The 15,842-nt window shown below is 42.8% G+C and overlaps 1 protein-coding gene across 5 annotated transcripts in view; it reads right to left on the reverse strand.

The window, feature by feature from the left end:
* The window catches only part of EPHA4 (EPH receptor A4), a 248,618-nt gene that overhangs the window by 18,695 nt on the left and 214,081 nt on the right, over positions 1 to 15,842 (reverse strand). For all 5 annotated transcript variants that reach the window (XM_040705461.2, XM_040705462.2, XM_040705463.1 and 2 more), the window contains 3 exons: positions 6,808 to 6,932; positions 5,485 to 5,644; positions 4,306 to 4,417 (listed from right to left, as the gene is read on the reverse strand). In XM_040705461.2, the coding sequence (XP_040561395.1) occupies positions 4,306 to 4,417; positions 5,485 to 5,644; positions 6,808 to 6,932 (397 nt within the window). The remainder of the gene's footprint in view (positions 1 to 4,305; positions 4,418 to 5,484; positions 5,645 to 6,807; positions 6,933 to 15,842) is intronic.

A 15,842-nucleotide genomic window follows, 5' to 3' on the forward strand; every position in this document is an offset into this window, starting at 1 on the left:
CTTGCTGTTGCTGACTCCTCAGTGTGCTTGATCCACTCTAAGTCAGAAGCAAATCAGACCCCACTTAGCTACTGTCAAGAGTCTGGGCTGGAGTGAAGAGGGAAACAAAATGGAGAAACCAAGCCCCTACAAAGGGCAGTGAGACTGGCACTGTCTGCAACGTGCAAGCTGCTGCCCAGGTGGAGCAGGAGCCCACCAGGCTACTGGGGTGAGCAGGTTAGGCCTCTGAAAACAGTGATGGGTAGGGGAGGAAAATGGGAGTGGATGAGAGAAAGGCCTACCAGCAGATGTGAGTTAGAAGAGGTTAACATTTGGAGAAAACACATGACTTTAACAGCCTCAGTTTCAGCAAATCTTCCAAGTTTCACCGTTCCCCTCCTGCCAGCAAAACACTTCTGCCCATTAGCAAGAAGCCTCTCCTTCCTGCCCTGTGCCTGCCCTGCAGGAATGACAGCTTCCCATCACTCTCAGCTAACGGGTCACGTCCCAGCTTTTGTCTGTGCAACCTTTTGGTGCCAGCAGTTAAGTAAGAGCTATAAACTACTCATGAACAGAAGGAAGAAGATTCGGTTCAACATACCAAGACTACCTGATGTTTGAACCAAGCCTTACAGCTCCCAACAACATCAACAGGCCTGATGTTCAGACATAAAACGCAGGTACACATCCAACCTTAAGTGGTTGGAAGCTTCTTTTCTTGATGAAAGTCAGTTAAACACAAATGGCTCCAAATCACAAGCAGAGCCTCATTAAAAACCGCTCTGGATCCAAACACCAATGTAAACTATTTCTTTGCCTGAGGACTAGCAGCACTGGTGCAACAGAGCTGAGCAAAGCAGAAGGACTGCTCTGCACTACCGAATGGAGTAAGCGAGGCAAATCTCACTGAGTGCCACTCAAGGCCAGGTCGCTAAGGGGACTGCAGAGATGGGCTCTGGTACAACACAGCTTCTCTTGGAGAAAAGGAAAAAAAGAAGCAAAAAAAAAAAAAACCCAAGAGTCTGCATTTTAAGTAGGTTCCCTTCAAATTCATAGTATTACTCTTCAGATACAGACGGAAAAACTAAAACACAAATGGCTTTGCACAGATGTGCTTTAAGGATGTGAAGATGCTTTTAATCTTATTTTTAAAAAGTAAGATGGTCCTAACAACACATGAAAATAACTCTCCCCCGCAAAAACCCAAAGTACCCTAAGTGGAAAAAGCAGAGGGAAACAAAGGGATTACTGTTCAAGCAATATAATTGTAGCTTATTAACTTTAAATAATACCTTCCAAACTAAGTACCTACTTCCACTTCTGCCCCTGTCACCTGGTGACCTTTCCTGGCTGGCCCAGGGCAGGCTTCTCCTGCCTGCCATTGTTCCCAGGCTGCCCAGCCACCCATCAGCCTTCCCCCACGCCATGGGGCAAGCGGGGTGGCTGCTCGGGGCAGCTCACCTGAATGGCAGAAGGGAGCCTTTGTCACAGGCTTGAATTCCCTAATTACAGGGATTTGGGTGATGGCGATTAAATAGAGGTATTCAGGAAAAGAACACAGAAGCTTTCAGAAGCTGCAGGGGTCAGAGGCATAAGGAAACCTACAGGTGGGGCATGGAGATACAAAGGGGGAAGGTCTGTGCCCAGCCAGAGGCTATTAGCACACACTGGGGTGAAGCAGCAGGGAGCCTGTGTCCCAGCCAGCACTGGACTTCCACCTTTCCACCCCAAACAAGAGAGCTGGCAGCACGCAGGCACCTGGCTGGTGGAGCATGCGGAGCCAAAAGCAGGAGCAAAAGGCAGGCATTTGTGTTCAACTACCTTTGTGGAGCACATGGTAAAGCAATGTCAGAAGAATTTCTGATCGAAACTTCTGGACGGCCAAAGGATTCTGTAGAGCCAACTTACTCCAGTCAATCCCCTCCAGCAAGTGGCTCTTACTGTTTTATGCTTCCCCAAATCATTCGAAACTCTATTTCAAGTACTCTAATTTTATTTCTTTGTCCTGTAGGATAGGGCTTAGAAATGCTTGCACTCCTGCTGTATCACTCTGTCCATTTTAACCTCAGTAAACTTAAACGTTTAGGCAGATTAGTTCTCACATAGACACAAACAGGTTGGAGGACAGCCCAAAGCAGCTTGAGCTGCCTGAAGGCAAAGTCCTTCGACAAATTCAGTTGAGAAGATGAATTTTGGGATTTGAGTAATTGCTTGAAAAAACACGATGCTAAATTAGTAATAATAACCCAGGGTTCAAAACTGGGCACCACCAGCATATGTCCAGTTCCAACATTTGGCACACGGATGCAGAGAGGCCATGTCTGCAGGCCAAAGCATGGTTCTGATTATACAAATATGACTTCTAGGTCATGGCAATATTACAGAATCTCCTCACGGGGACTCTATGGACAAAGAAACATTTTCTCAGCTGAAGTAATTTTGGAACAAAGTATAATTATTTTGCTATTAACTTCAGCTGGTACAGGAACATCGTGAAATATCCCCAAAGCGCACACCTCTAAATGACATTGGTAAAGTGCTTAAAATCATTTGTGTAACAGTGAATATTAAAACAGATTCTGTTTATTGAGAACTACTTACAGCTACTGGAGAGCAGTGTATTGAGGAAGGCTATTAATTAACAAGGCACCATGCATTAGTATGCACAGAGCAGTTTCACTGCCCTAGTATTTCATTCCTCCTGCTGTCTTTCCCCTTCCATAGCCTCCCCAGGACCCACCAGTAAAGAGCTATGGGACATCTCTGAATTCATTACCACCAGACCACTTCTGCCACCATTCCTCCCAGTGCTTGGACCAACCTTATGTCTCTACTGCCCACCTGCTCTTCCTCTTTCTTCCTCTTTTTCTTTTTTGTCCGAGTTAAACACTTGTGGGCAGAGATAACCAAACAGACAGCCTGAATGGAGAGAAGACCTGGCTGAGCAGGCCCTCTCCAGCAAGTCTGTCAGCTACCTGGCTCCTGGCAGCCATTCCTTTGACAGCTTTATGGCCAATACTAAAGAGAATCAATATGAGGGCAAGGGGTTGACATTTCATTTTCTAAAAAGTGATCCATTGAGGGCCAATCACCAAGCAGTGTTTATCAGCCTTGAGAAGTGACAATTTTTTTATAGGGGGAGGAGGGAAAGGAATCATCTCAAAGCAACTCGACAGGCTCAATTCTCCAAGGTGGCGACTCATAATTAGAAATCCAATGTATCCTGCTATCAATCCTGCCTTAAATAATAAAGTGATCAATAAAAGCAAAGGGGAGATTAAGTCATCAAGCTCAGTGATGCTATTTTCTGTTGCAATGGCTTTTAATAAACCTGTCTCTCTGCATTACATTTTCATATGTTCTGCTCTTCTTATTGCCAGCACGGAGGCTTTGAGGTGAACACCCACAGAAAGCTATTACAATGCTTGACTACGTTCCAGATATTATAACCATAGTGACTTAACTGCTCTTTAAGTCAATTTAAGGTAAGAGAGTAAATCAAGAGGAGTTTGTGCACATTTATAGCTGATGCCATTAAACTGATCATCAGAGATTGACAAAACTTCTGTCCCTCAGATCCCACGCATCAGATGCAGTAATGATATGTCCAATTTTATCTCTGAATTACACTGAGGCAAAATCATGCTGATCTTCTTAAATGAGACTGAACACTAAGTTGAAGACAGAAACACACTGTGTTTCTACTACGCTGTCCTCCCATTTGCAGGGTTGCTCCTGATGCACTATTTGAGTGTGGGGGTAGGAGCAAGTACTTGGTAGAAGATTATGGTTCTGCTTTGACCAAGTAACCATCGACTCTTTCTGTTTACTGCATATGGATACTGAATGACTGTAGCTTCTGTTTTACACTCATTTCCATACATGCTGGAAGGACTAACCCAAAGATTAATACAGATCCATGCAGATTAAGACGAAATCACAAGAACAGCAGCCTGATAGCTTAGTTCACAACAGTGTGGTTGTTTATTCCCTGTGTACCAGGAGTCAGTCCAAAAAATCTACTGTACCCATACTCATTAAACTTAACTTCAAATTAGGCTAACCACAAATCTCTAGCTGTCTTGATTCTCAACGCCAGTTATTGGAATCAGCTTTGCATTTCAAGAGCAAATAGAGCTGGAACTATTGCCATTACATCACATGCCTTAGTGGTACTAATGTTGAGAAGATCAAAGCTACATGGGAGAAGGCTTGTAATGCAAATGTACTGTTTATGATGCTAATCAAAGAATTTAGCTTTGTTTGGAGGAGACAAAAAGCTCCCTCATGAAAGAAATAGGGAGAGAGAGAAGCTTAAGTTCTTACCTCCTGCTGATGACAAAGGCTGCAATGAGAATGACCACAAGAACAACACTGCCAGCCACTGAAACAAGCAGCACTGTGGGATTGGTACCATCGCCAATGATGGGGGAAGGAACTGGAAACAGAAGAGAGCATTAGTGTCAAACAACCTCAAAAAATCAACCTAGGCAGCACTCAATGAGGCTTTCTGGCTTGTGAGGGCAGTTTATAGTACTACTCAAATCTACTTTCAGGCCCTTATTATATAGTCATTTGACACAATTTTCCAAGAGGGCCCTAATTAGCTGAAGACATGATGTTTGATAATGATTTTGGGAAGTTCAGTTCACTGGGAAAAAGGACTCACTCTCCTTCTCTCCTTCGATGCTGCTCAGAGGGTATAATGGCTATTTCTTTACACCTTCCTAATTGCTTTTCACTGTTCTCTTTCTTTTTCTCTCAGTGGGGACAGATGATCACTCCCAAACTGACACGATGAGAATAAGTTGTCTTAAAATGTCTTCTGTCTTCCTGCTGGATTGATTATTTTCAACTGTTAACATCCTGAAGGATGTTGCCACTGACTGGCATGACCTTAAATTGATTTAAACAAACCTATATGTCCAAAATAATACAGGCTTGGTCACATCACCTTCCTGACACTGAAAAGTAAACACTTTGGGGGGGGGAAATCTGCATGTTCCCTTGACAAAGGGAAAGGCCGTACTGACAACATAATACAAGCATTCTGTCTTTACACAACTGTGCAAGGGAAAGTGCAAGTATGAGAGCTGATGTAGGACATCTAACTGATCTATGCCAACAGCTTGCAAAAGGGAGTAACAGCATTCTATTCCCCTGCAAATTAGATACTCCAAAAACATGTGCAAACATCTACATTTACATTTAACAAAATAGGTACATAAATCTCTCCAGCATCGATGGCTTCTAAATATTTATAGAGCATGTGTCTCCTTCTGCCATGCTGAAGTGTTGTCATTGTTAGTTTTGAGAATATATCCAAATGGACGTTTAAGGTCAGATTTACCACATCTCTAATAGTCATGTAGACATGGAGGAACACTTTCCCAGGATAAATACACCATAATCTAGGCAACCAACAGGAAAATCCCAGTATGCGGCTCAGTTACATTTCCACTCTTCACTCAAGGAAAAGAAAGATATCAGCAGGCATGTTATTACCTGTGTTAGTTGTGAACTCAAACGGCCCACTGAAGTCTCCGTATCCTGCTGCTGTCCTGGCCCGCACATGAAATACATATGAAGTCAGGGGGTTCAAACCTTTGATGTCAGTATTCCTGGAGGCTGTCTTCACAATGCGATAGCTGCGCTCGTTTTGGTCCTAACAAGAAAAGAATACAGTGGTGATCAAGTAAGAATGCCTCACTGCACCGTGAACCATGGAATCCCACTTCCTTGCCAAAAGGATGATGAAAGAAGATGAGTAACAACCATGGAATTCTCAAAATACGTCCCGAGGGCTGCTGCTGTCCGCCTTGCTCAATACCCCCAGCACTGAGCAAGCCAAAAAAGGAGTGATAAGATGGTAGGTGTGATGTTCATATATCACTGATTACTTAAGAAATCACACAATGAAATCCTTTGGAAAACAGCCAAACCCTCAAGTATGAGCCTCCTGATGAGCAGACATTTTACTCATTGGCACTCTCTTTTTCTTCCTACAAGCCAGAAGCCTTATAAAAAACTGATAATATAGTTAAAAAAAAAAAAAAAAGACTCAGAAAATGTCTTCCAGAAAGCCCAATCTTTAAAATTATTTAATTTTTGTCTGGAAAATCCATCAAAAAATGCATTAATCTAGCTTTCCTGAAAATCAATTGCCTTTTTCTGTTTGCGTTAGGGAGGCAAGTAAGTGATTACCTTTATTAATAAAAAAAAAAAGTATGCATGTGTGTGAGAGAGAGAGCATGGGAGCAAGAGCAGGAAATTGTTCATTTTTGCAAGGGACCTTCAAAGAAAATAGCTTTTTTCATAATTCCATAGCTCAGAAGTTATTTGTAGGAATAACATTTCCCTCTAACATAGAAAGTATGAAGAATGTAATTTTCTTTCCTTATTCTCTATTAAAAGCCATCCAGCCCACACCATCACTCTAAGCAGAAGCTATTGGCAAACAGATCGTATTATTATTACTGTCTTATATGCTTCGTTATTATACTTCTGTCTATGATGTAAAACTTATGTCTCACTTCTGCCCAACATTATTGATTCTCATTATAAATACGCTTGCTACAAAAGCTCAGTTCCTAGGTAAGAAAAAATTACAAAATAAACTCATGCCATACAGTTGGAACAGTCGATGAGTCTTATTATGTCAAGCAACCATTCAAGTGCATGAAATCCTTAATTGAATGTTATTAGATTGAATCTATTTGGTTTCAAATGATGGAATTCTATCTGGAAATAAAACTGAAACTGAACAAAGTAAAAAGTTCTCCCCAAATCCAAACAAAACTCCTTGTTTGTCTATTTATTTAACAGTACCTTTTCATAGTACTTGACTTCATACTCCAGGATGACTCCATTGGGCCTGTCAGGTTCCAGCCAGGCCAAGGCAACGCTGTGCCTCGTTATCTCTTTAGCCTGGATCAATGCAATTGGGGATGGAGCTGACAAGAAAAAAAAAAAAGCAAAAATTTAGTTTTAATGAGGCATATTTTTTTTTAATTGCAACATAAGCACTTTCAGAAACTGTTTTTCTTGTGTGGGAGTTGGAAGTATTAAGCATTGTTTTCTCCAACAAAACTGCATTTAATTTCTTTCTAATAAAGCTTGTTCTTGGATTCTGAGTGATACCAGGCAGGTAAGCTTTGGAATAATGCTATAGTTTCCTAAGCAGCATAATGCTTATGGCAGGTAGGTACAAACCTCCACAAAAGGGTAGAAGACACTAACAGATCCTGCCCTATTGGTTTTTTTTAACCTTTGCTAGGCACAGTGCATAGACTTGTCTTTATGTTCTGGTCCATAATGATTCTCCTCTTCTATCTCCTGAAATGAACTGGTGTTACTTGATTAGCTTTTGCTCTACAAGAACTGTGAAATTTTGGAAGGACTAATCTCTAAAGCTGAGAAAATTTTACCTCTGAATTAAGCAAAACTAGATAAAGCTGAACATGCAGGAATTTAGACCCTCCCATGAAAAGCAGGAAACTCATCTTTTAAGAGTCTGGGCCAATTTGTGCTTCCTGATTTGCCCTTCTTCTGCCCTTGGTTGTGTATAGCGCCTGCAGACCAGGGCCAGATTTTGGCTCTGATCACTCCTTCCCTGACAGAAGATATTGGAGATCAGTCCCCCACATGTGAAACTGGCATAACCTGGTCCTGCCCCACGTGACACTATATGGATGTGATGAATAAAAAAAGCAGGATGGCACTGACAAGGATAAGGGCTGCGTGATTTCTGGGAAAACTCTACTTATCAACAAGCTTTACTCAAAGATCCTTTAAACTGTATCTGTGTGCAGTAATAAGGGCTGCAACAAGGATGATAATGGAAAACATCTCGCTGTGCACCCTGCACTTTCAATAGAGCCCCCGCTAATGCTGAAGTTCAGGTTTTTGACTGGTGAGAGGACAATGCAGCCTCCCTTTGACTGTGATAGTAGCAGGCTATGGGGGAACAGGTTTTCCAAAGATTTATGAACCCGGCTGCCCCTCTCTTGCTGTTGTGTTGCTGTGTGGTCACGTCTCTGGCCAGCTGTTATCAAGCTCTTTTGATGCTGACAATAGCTGGTATAAATGGCAGAGTCTCCAGGGATAAGGAAGGACATTCATGAAATTTTTAATCTTATCTAACAAAGCTGTCCTGTATAACCAGAGATTAGGGGTCTTCCTAAATTGAATATATTTCTTCTTTTGTCTCCTGAAGCTGGAGACATATTGCTCTTTTTTTTTTCTTTCTTTTTTTGCATTTTTCCCTTTCTTTTTTGTTTCTTTTTCTACCCTGAACTTCAGGATGACAATCCATGAAAGCGTTAAGGAGAGAAAAAAGTATCCTTGAAACACATATCCTTGAAAACTATCGAGAAAGACAAATAAATAAAACAGTCACAATAAATGAAAGGAAAATTGAATGTTGAAAGCCTCAAACCTACTTGACCATATCAGACAGTTCTGATGGAAGTGAAAATAACCAGCAGACGCCACAAAGTCACAAAAGGGTGTCTCCTCTTGATGTGAAGCCATCAGGGAGCTGCTTCCTGATTTACTATTTGACAGTTTGGCATCTCTGTTAGAAATGCCTCCAGAACTCTTCTCTCTTTTTCCTTGTCTGTCTCTCACATGCAAAGGCAAATACCGGCTGACAGAGGAGACTATAAACACAGCCAACAGGGAGGATCCAGGTGTGCTCCATCAAGTTCTATCTGTGGCATGACTGCAAACCTCCTTAATAACCTCACAGTTCCTCAGCAGAGGACTTTTTTTTCCCCCTTGCAGTAAGAATGCCGCTCAGCTAATAAATTAGAAATCAGATTTGTTACCCTACACCACACATGACATTACTGATAAACCAACCAGAGAGCAATCTGCTTAGTTAATCCGCGCCTCATGCAGGGCAGACAGGCAATTCTTTTTACCGAGAATCTTTCACTTATGCCATTCTGACCTCAAGATTTGCAAACAGAAAGTTCACTTTCCTTCCTTCATCCTCTTTTTTACCCTCCTCAGTTTTCCATTTCATTTCTGCAGGCTTTTAGATTGGAATTTACTGAGTCCTTCAATATTGGGCTGTAAGTGCTATACGAAAACGCATTTCTTCTCTGTTGTAAAATGGCCATTTACTGCACGAGAATATATATTAACTTCCACTCCTGGTGGAAGATGATCAGTTTTATACAGTTTCAAATGTGCTTCCTCGTATCTCTCAAAAATGGACAGCTGATGTTAGGCACTACTCCATACAGCAATAAACATGCTTCTGGCCTCTGGGACAGGAAAGAACTTGTACATCAATTCCTTTCTTAATTCTCACTACTAGAATTGTAGGAACGGCCCTACTTTCACCTTCCTGTCCTTTGCATCTGTCAAATATTAATCATTATGCAACTTTATCCTATTTTAAATCTATTTTTCTGTCTCTGCTGATGACCAATTTCCTTCCTAGTTTTTGTTTTGGCTGTATATCCTGACTCTCCGTACACTACAGAAATCCTCAGTGTTGAAGTCCAACTACGGGACAAAGAACCCATATGATAAGAGGCCGTCTAGGAGGTCGTCAGCATTTCTGCAGTACAGACCTATACTGGTCTGTCCTACAGGATAGCACCTCAAGGATCTTGAGGAACTGGGTTGAGTAACCACAGTCACTACAGTTATCTCACCGCATGGAGAAAAGCCTCCTTATCCAATTTTAGTTTCTCCAAATAGCCCTGCACATCAAGTTTATTTGTGTGTTTTCCATGATCCACCAAATGGCCAGTCAATAGAAGGCCCCACCAGAAGATGGGCCTTCTGGAAGAACATCAGCTCTGGGTCTCCTCGGTCCTCTACAGGCAGAAGGCCTCAGCAGCATGCTGGACAAACAGGACATCACTGCGCCAGCTCATCACAGCAATCCAGGCAGCAGGAACAGCCTTCCAGGTGAGCTCGTGCAAAATATTTACATTCTTTGATCTTCTGCCTTTTGCCTTCATATGGCCTCTTAGGGATGATGTGAAGATAAATGTGTAACAGATTGTAAAACGATGATTAGATCATGAGCAGACTAAAAGGCAGAACTTTCTCTTATATATGCATGGACAAGTGTTCATTATAGACATGCATTCCTACATAAAACACATTGTGGATAGCCTGACCCAAACGAACAGTGTACGTAACTAAGACATTCACAATAAGATCCCATAATACTTTTCTCTTCAGAATGGGAGACCTCTTTGTCTTTGACCTGTTGTGCTTTCTTCTTCCCTGCTCCCTGGTATTTGGAAAGGAATACTTAGCAAAACTTTGTTTCTGAACCATCACTGCTTGTAACAGCAAATTATTCCGCCCCACAAATGCAGGCAGCACACACGGCACAGCAGTGCCACCAGAGCAGCCCACTTCCCAGGGAAGAATGACAAGGCATCTTGGTATTCCAAAGGGGTCCCCTGGAACAAAAGCAGAGAGTGTAACTTTCTTAGTTCAAAGCTCAGCAGTTCCTCTCCCTCAAAAAACTCCACTCCCTACTGATGTGAATGTTGCAATTTTCTTTTATCTACTTCCTCAATAACCTGCCATTAAACACCTACTAGTAGTTTTATTACTGCAGTTCTGAGCTTGTGGCCTACAGAGAGAGAAAGAGGCACAGATGTACTGCAAAAACTTCACCCAAATGCCATGAAGTCATATCCCAAGGCTAATAAGTGCTGAATTATAACCTTTTTGAGGCACTTTAAAAGGTGGAAATGGCAGTGTCAGTTTTTCATTACCGGTTCAAATTAAGGGCTGGGGGGGTGGGAGGAAAGACAACTAACTAGCTAAATAAATGAATAAATAGATGCAACAAAGTCTCTGGCATGTAGGCACCCATGAGTGAACACAGCCCTTTATGAAACTATACAGAACATGAGTGCTCGCACACCACATACACAATGCCCAGTCTTCTAGTGAAGATGCCTTCTTAACCACAGCAGGGTTTACTTTCCACTCCCCATGATTTGAATTTAAATGGATCATGTTTACTCAAGGGGTCTTTCACTGATTGAAAAATATACCCACAGTTTGTACATTATCTCAGCTAAATTCAAATAACATATTTAAATTTAATTACTTGAAGCTTAGGGGTTTTCATGCTTTTCTTTTTTCCCTCAATTGCACACAACAACACTTATTTGTTCTTATCAATGGCCATGCGCTTTGTCAAGCATCAAAATTAAATGCTTGAAAGCACTAATGATGCTACTGTGATTAAGGGTTTTTACCTTCCAGGGTAGATACTAAAAGCCTGCTCCATTATTAATTACTTAAAAAAAAAAAGAAAAAAGATTTCTGAGAATCTAACACTGAAGAAAAATCCTCTTAGAAATCAAAACAAGAAAATGAAAGATCTGGTACTAATTGGAACAAAACAGTTAAGGAAACCTGGCACATTCTGTGTTTTCTCTTCAAATATTTACTTTGCAATACTGTGGGTTTTCTGCATAGCATTTTGTAAATTATATTACCAAATAATCTCACAGCAGGAAAAGGATATACAGCACAGAGAATCAAAGATGTTTTTAATCACTTCTGAAGGCCATGTTCTCCAGGCCAGATTCTGATACTTCTTTTCATGTAGGGAGCCACTTATTCTCCTGACTGCCACAGTGGCTTTAAATCAAGTGTGGGCAAAAGCATCCAGCCCCTCTCAGCTACACACACCAGCCTACATGGCAAAGAAGGCAGCTCTGCTCCTTCCCAAAACCCCGGTCCTGCTTCCTACCAGTGCCCAGGCTGCTCACCCCACCTCCTGCACAGACAGATCACTGTGATCACTACTGCATCCCTCACTGGAGCGCAGGGGTGGCGGTGCTCCCACCAATCTGCTTGCCAACAAAGGAGAACACATTCTACCATGACCAAATTTCCAAATAGCATATGCGTAACCCATATATGCACATAAGGATGAGCACTTGAAAGATTTTCACACTTGTGAACCTGTTTGCACACACAAAGTTTAAGTGTCTCCGCACATCTGAGGAACTGAGCTGGAACCTGGCAGTGATCCTCGCTGCCGGGATGACAGCTGCACGTCTCTCTGGGGTCCAACACAACTGCAGGTTGGATGTGCACTTTAAAAATGAACCAATTTAGCTCACTAGTCTCTGTGTGTACGCGGAGCAAACATTTGTACAAGTGATAACCGGGCCAGAACAGGACTTGGAGAAGGAGCCAGAACGCTGATTGCTCAACTGAGCCACTGGAAGCCTCCCAAGGCTTTCCCTAGCCCTCTATCTTCCCAGCACCTGCCTCTCCCTCCCCAAGGAATGACGACTGGCAAGGAACCGCTCCCAGCCTGCAGACAGGGACAGGCCAGGAGTCGGGCCAGCCCTTCCAAGCCTTGGCACTTAGAGCACAGACTTTGAGTCTGCACCACTGGAGAAAAATGCCCAAGGTTATTCACCCACATCTGACAGCCTTGGCTGCCAAAACGTGAAGCGATGTGACAGCTGAGCTCGGCCTCTTTCCTGAGTCCCTCTGTATTTCTGCAACCATACTTTCCTTGGTATGGGCATAATGCTGCTCAGGAAAAGAACCAGCTCAGCCACAGGACTCTCTCCTACAACATCTTCATCTCCAAACAAGTCTTTCCTTTCTTCCAGTCTCCACCACACAGAACCTTTGAGCTCTAAGAAAAACAAGTGACAAGCTCTCAGACTTAGGGACCAGCCCACATCACTTACGTTTATAATGATGTGTTCATAAAGGAAGGGGCTAGAAAATGAGATTTTAAAGACTGTTAACACTGCATTATTACATTTTAAATATTTCCTCTGTTTTAAAGTTTTCATTTCTTGCCTCTCCCAAAAGAACCTGCACTGTAAATCTTGCCAAACCACAAAAGCTGGCTCTGACTTGCATCAAATCAAAAGGTTCCAGAAAAACCCAGGCTGTTAGCAGCAACAAATAATAGTAGTTGAGGATTATTAGAGTGCTGTATATTTACCATCCTACTCCAGCTTCAGTTCTTGAAGGCATGCAGCAACTGAGGATCCATAAAGAGCCTGGCTATTTTCTGGGCTGTGTGTGTCAGTTTTAGCACCAGAACTGCCCTCATTTTGATCAAACCCATTATAGGAGCTGAGGGCTGACCACAGTTCCCTATGGATCACATCAGAAACTGCATTGAGATGAGGATGACGAAGACTTTGCACAACCGAGGCACGTCTTGTCCTGGCTACTCCCTCCTGGGGACCACCACCTGGCACCAATATGTTTTCAGGTGCTGGCCCTCCAACTGTAAAGGCCAAATCATAACATCTGTTAATGCAATGCAGGTCTGGAGTAACTCCAGAGATCTGAATCTGCAACCCACAATCCCAATGATTGCTTTCAAGCAGAAGACTACAAAATCTACATAACATTTAGCAAGAGATCTGTATTGCAGCTCAAGCACGGGGTCTGTTTAGTCTGAGAACTGCTTGTTTTCTTCCCACTAGCTTGCTAAGAAATCCTGTTGGCATGTTCTGACAGGGATAACTTAATAGTTGCCAACAGAAACATGGCAGAATACTGTGTGTGCATTTCCTGTATGTATGAATGCCAGTTTAAAACAAACAGGAAAACAAGGCTTTCAGTGGAAAGCAATTTATAAAAATCTGCCTGAACATTACAATCACTCAAAAATCAGCAACATTTCTAAATGCTTAAACTATAATGATTAACACAAGAAGGGCGAACGTACTTTGTGCTGTAGATTACTCAAAGAAATTCCACTGCTATAAGCAATTTGTTAAGATTTGGAATTAGTCAGCAGCTTTCTGACCTGAGCAGGTTTAGAGCCTCTGGTCACAAAGCCGGTCACACTGCCGTTACTCTTCCCTCCAGCTGAGGTTAGAATCTGACCCAGGATAAACAAAAATAAACTCTGTAGCCTCAAGAAGCTAACAGGGATGCTCTGCTGCATTACAGTGGATTGAGAGCAGTAGTGAGAAGGGGCCACACAGCGCCATCAGAGATCGCTGGAGCTCTCAGGGCCCTCCTTTAGGACCAGAAGCAGGCACACACTTGGAAGCAAGGTCCTATGACTCCAGTCAGGGTTGAAAACTTTGGGGAATTACTCTGTTATTTCCCAGGCACTGGTCCAGTCAGCACCTGCAGAAACTCCCAATGCTGGGACACAGCACAGCTCTGAGGGAACCAGAGCAAGAAACAGGAGCCAGTAACCTCAAGTCATTAAAACAGATCATGATGTTGGAAGCAGGACATTCCCCAGCCTCTCAAAACACCTGCTCTAGCAACACCTAGCAATCTAACCACTTACCAACCCCAGGGCAATTCCACCTCACCCACACGATTTGCTGCTCCCCCCAGAAGAGCAGCATCCCCAAGAGAGAATTCCACCTCCCGTCCCCCTCCGCCCAGCAGCAGCCTGTGCTCCCCCCATGCTGCTGGGTGCGATGGGGACCTGTTGAGCTGCCAGGACAAACCAAACTCCTTCTCCAGCTCCTTCCACAGGGAAATAAAAGCTACCAAATCAAAGCAAGGATGCATGAAAAGCCCCTAGCTGATGCCCATGTCCTGTTCCCTAAGCCATTCCTCAAGTCAAGCAAACAACCAGCTACTCTTTCTCTTTCTTTCATCCTTCTACCCACAGAGAAGCTGGGACATGTCTGCATATGCTTCAAGAGCTAATTCAAGAGCTTGCCATTCTTCAAGTCTGCAGGATCAATGAATTTACTTTCTGCTTCTGTGCCCTGCAAATCTCTCAGCTTGTGCAGCTGTTCAACCTCGTGTAATAATGCATCAACAATCAATGAAACAATACTGAACATATTGACTCAGCTCCTATCAGTATCCCAAAGGGGCAACCCTTCCTCTCACATGGCGAAGGACAGCTGTCATCTGACACTTCGTGCCCACACCTGTTGACAGAACCCACTCCTGCTCCTTTTTCACGCTCACACCAAGCCACCAGGTATGAGCCACTAAGGGGCAAATGTGGGACTCACTACCCAAGGCAACACATCTTAAGCTGTTCTCTTTCAGTGTCACATGGTTACTTTTTACTTAAACACAGATATTTAGATGATATATACGTATTAAATAATTTCCTTCATCACTCATTCTCAGCATTAAGAATATTAGATTCTATAAATAATTGCTTAAAAGCTTCTTTGAAATTCGGACAAATAAAAGCCTCTGCCCCATCACTTACATGCTTTGGAAATACTGAAGCATCTTCTCAACAAAATAAATAAATAAATGTTATGACTCATTTTCCCAAAGCAGCATTTGCTATTTTAATAGATAGATTTGGCCACATTATCTCATCCTGGCTTCTGAGGTGCTACAGTAATAGCAGTTATAAATTGCCAATTGGGTTTCTCAGATCAATCACCCACCATCAAAATGCCAAGAATCATGGAGACAGAAGAGAAGCACGAGCACCTTGCTCCCGCTGTGATACACTGCAGTGAGGGGCTCCAGCAGCACATGTGGGCTGGATCCCAAATGTGCCCTCCTGAGCCTGCAGTTCAGGTCTTGTGGGCTCTGGAGGAGTGGAGGACACTGCTCTGACAGCACCTGGACATCCACAGTTCTAGGGTACCCCGTCAGTGTTCCTCGTCTTGAGTGGAAGAAAAGATGCTTTGTGAATTTGGAAAAGTAAGGAGAATTAAAAAGCAGCACACCAAGTTCTGCTGGGCCTTCATACTCACTGCTCTTCTTACAGATACATTCACCAGAACTGAACACATCTTCCTTCACTGCAACGTGCAGACTTCTCAGGAAATTAAAAACCATAAATAGAGCTGAAGAGAAAGAGAACTGCATTCTGCACACAGTGCTGCTGGAAAGCCAAAGCTACCCCAAGTTCATCATTAGGAAAAAAAAAGAAG

This window comes from Gallus gallus, chromosome 9 (assembly GCF_016699485.2).
Source record: "Gallus gallus isolate bGalGal1 chromosome 9, bGalGal1.mat.broiler.GRCg7b, whole genome shotgun sequence".
Taxonomy (NCBI): Eukaryota; Metazoa; Chordata; class Aves; order Galliformes; family Phasianidae; genus Gallus; species Gallus gallus.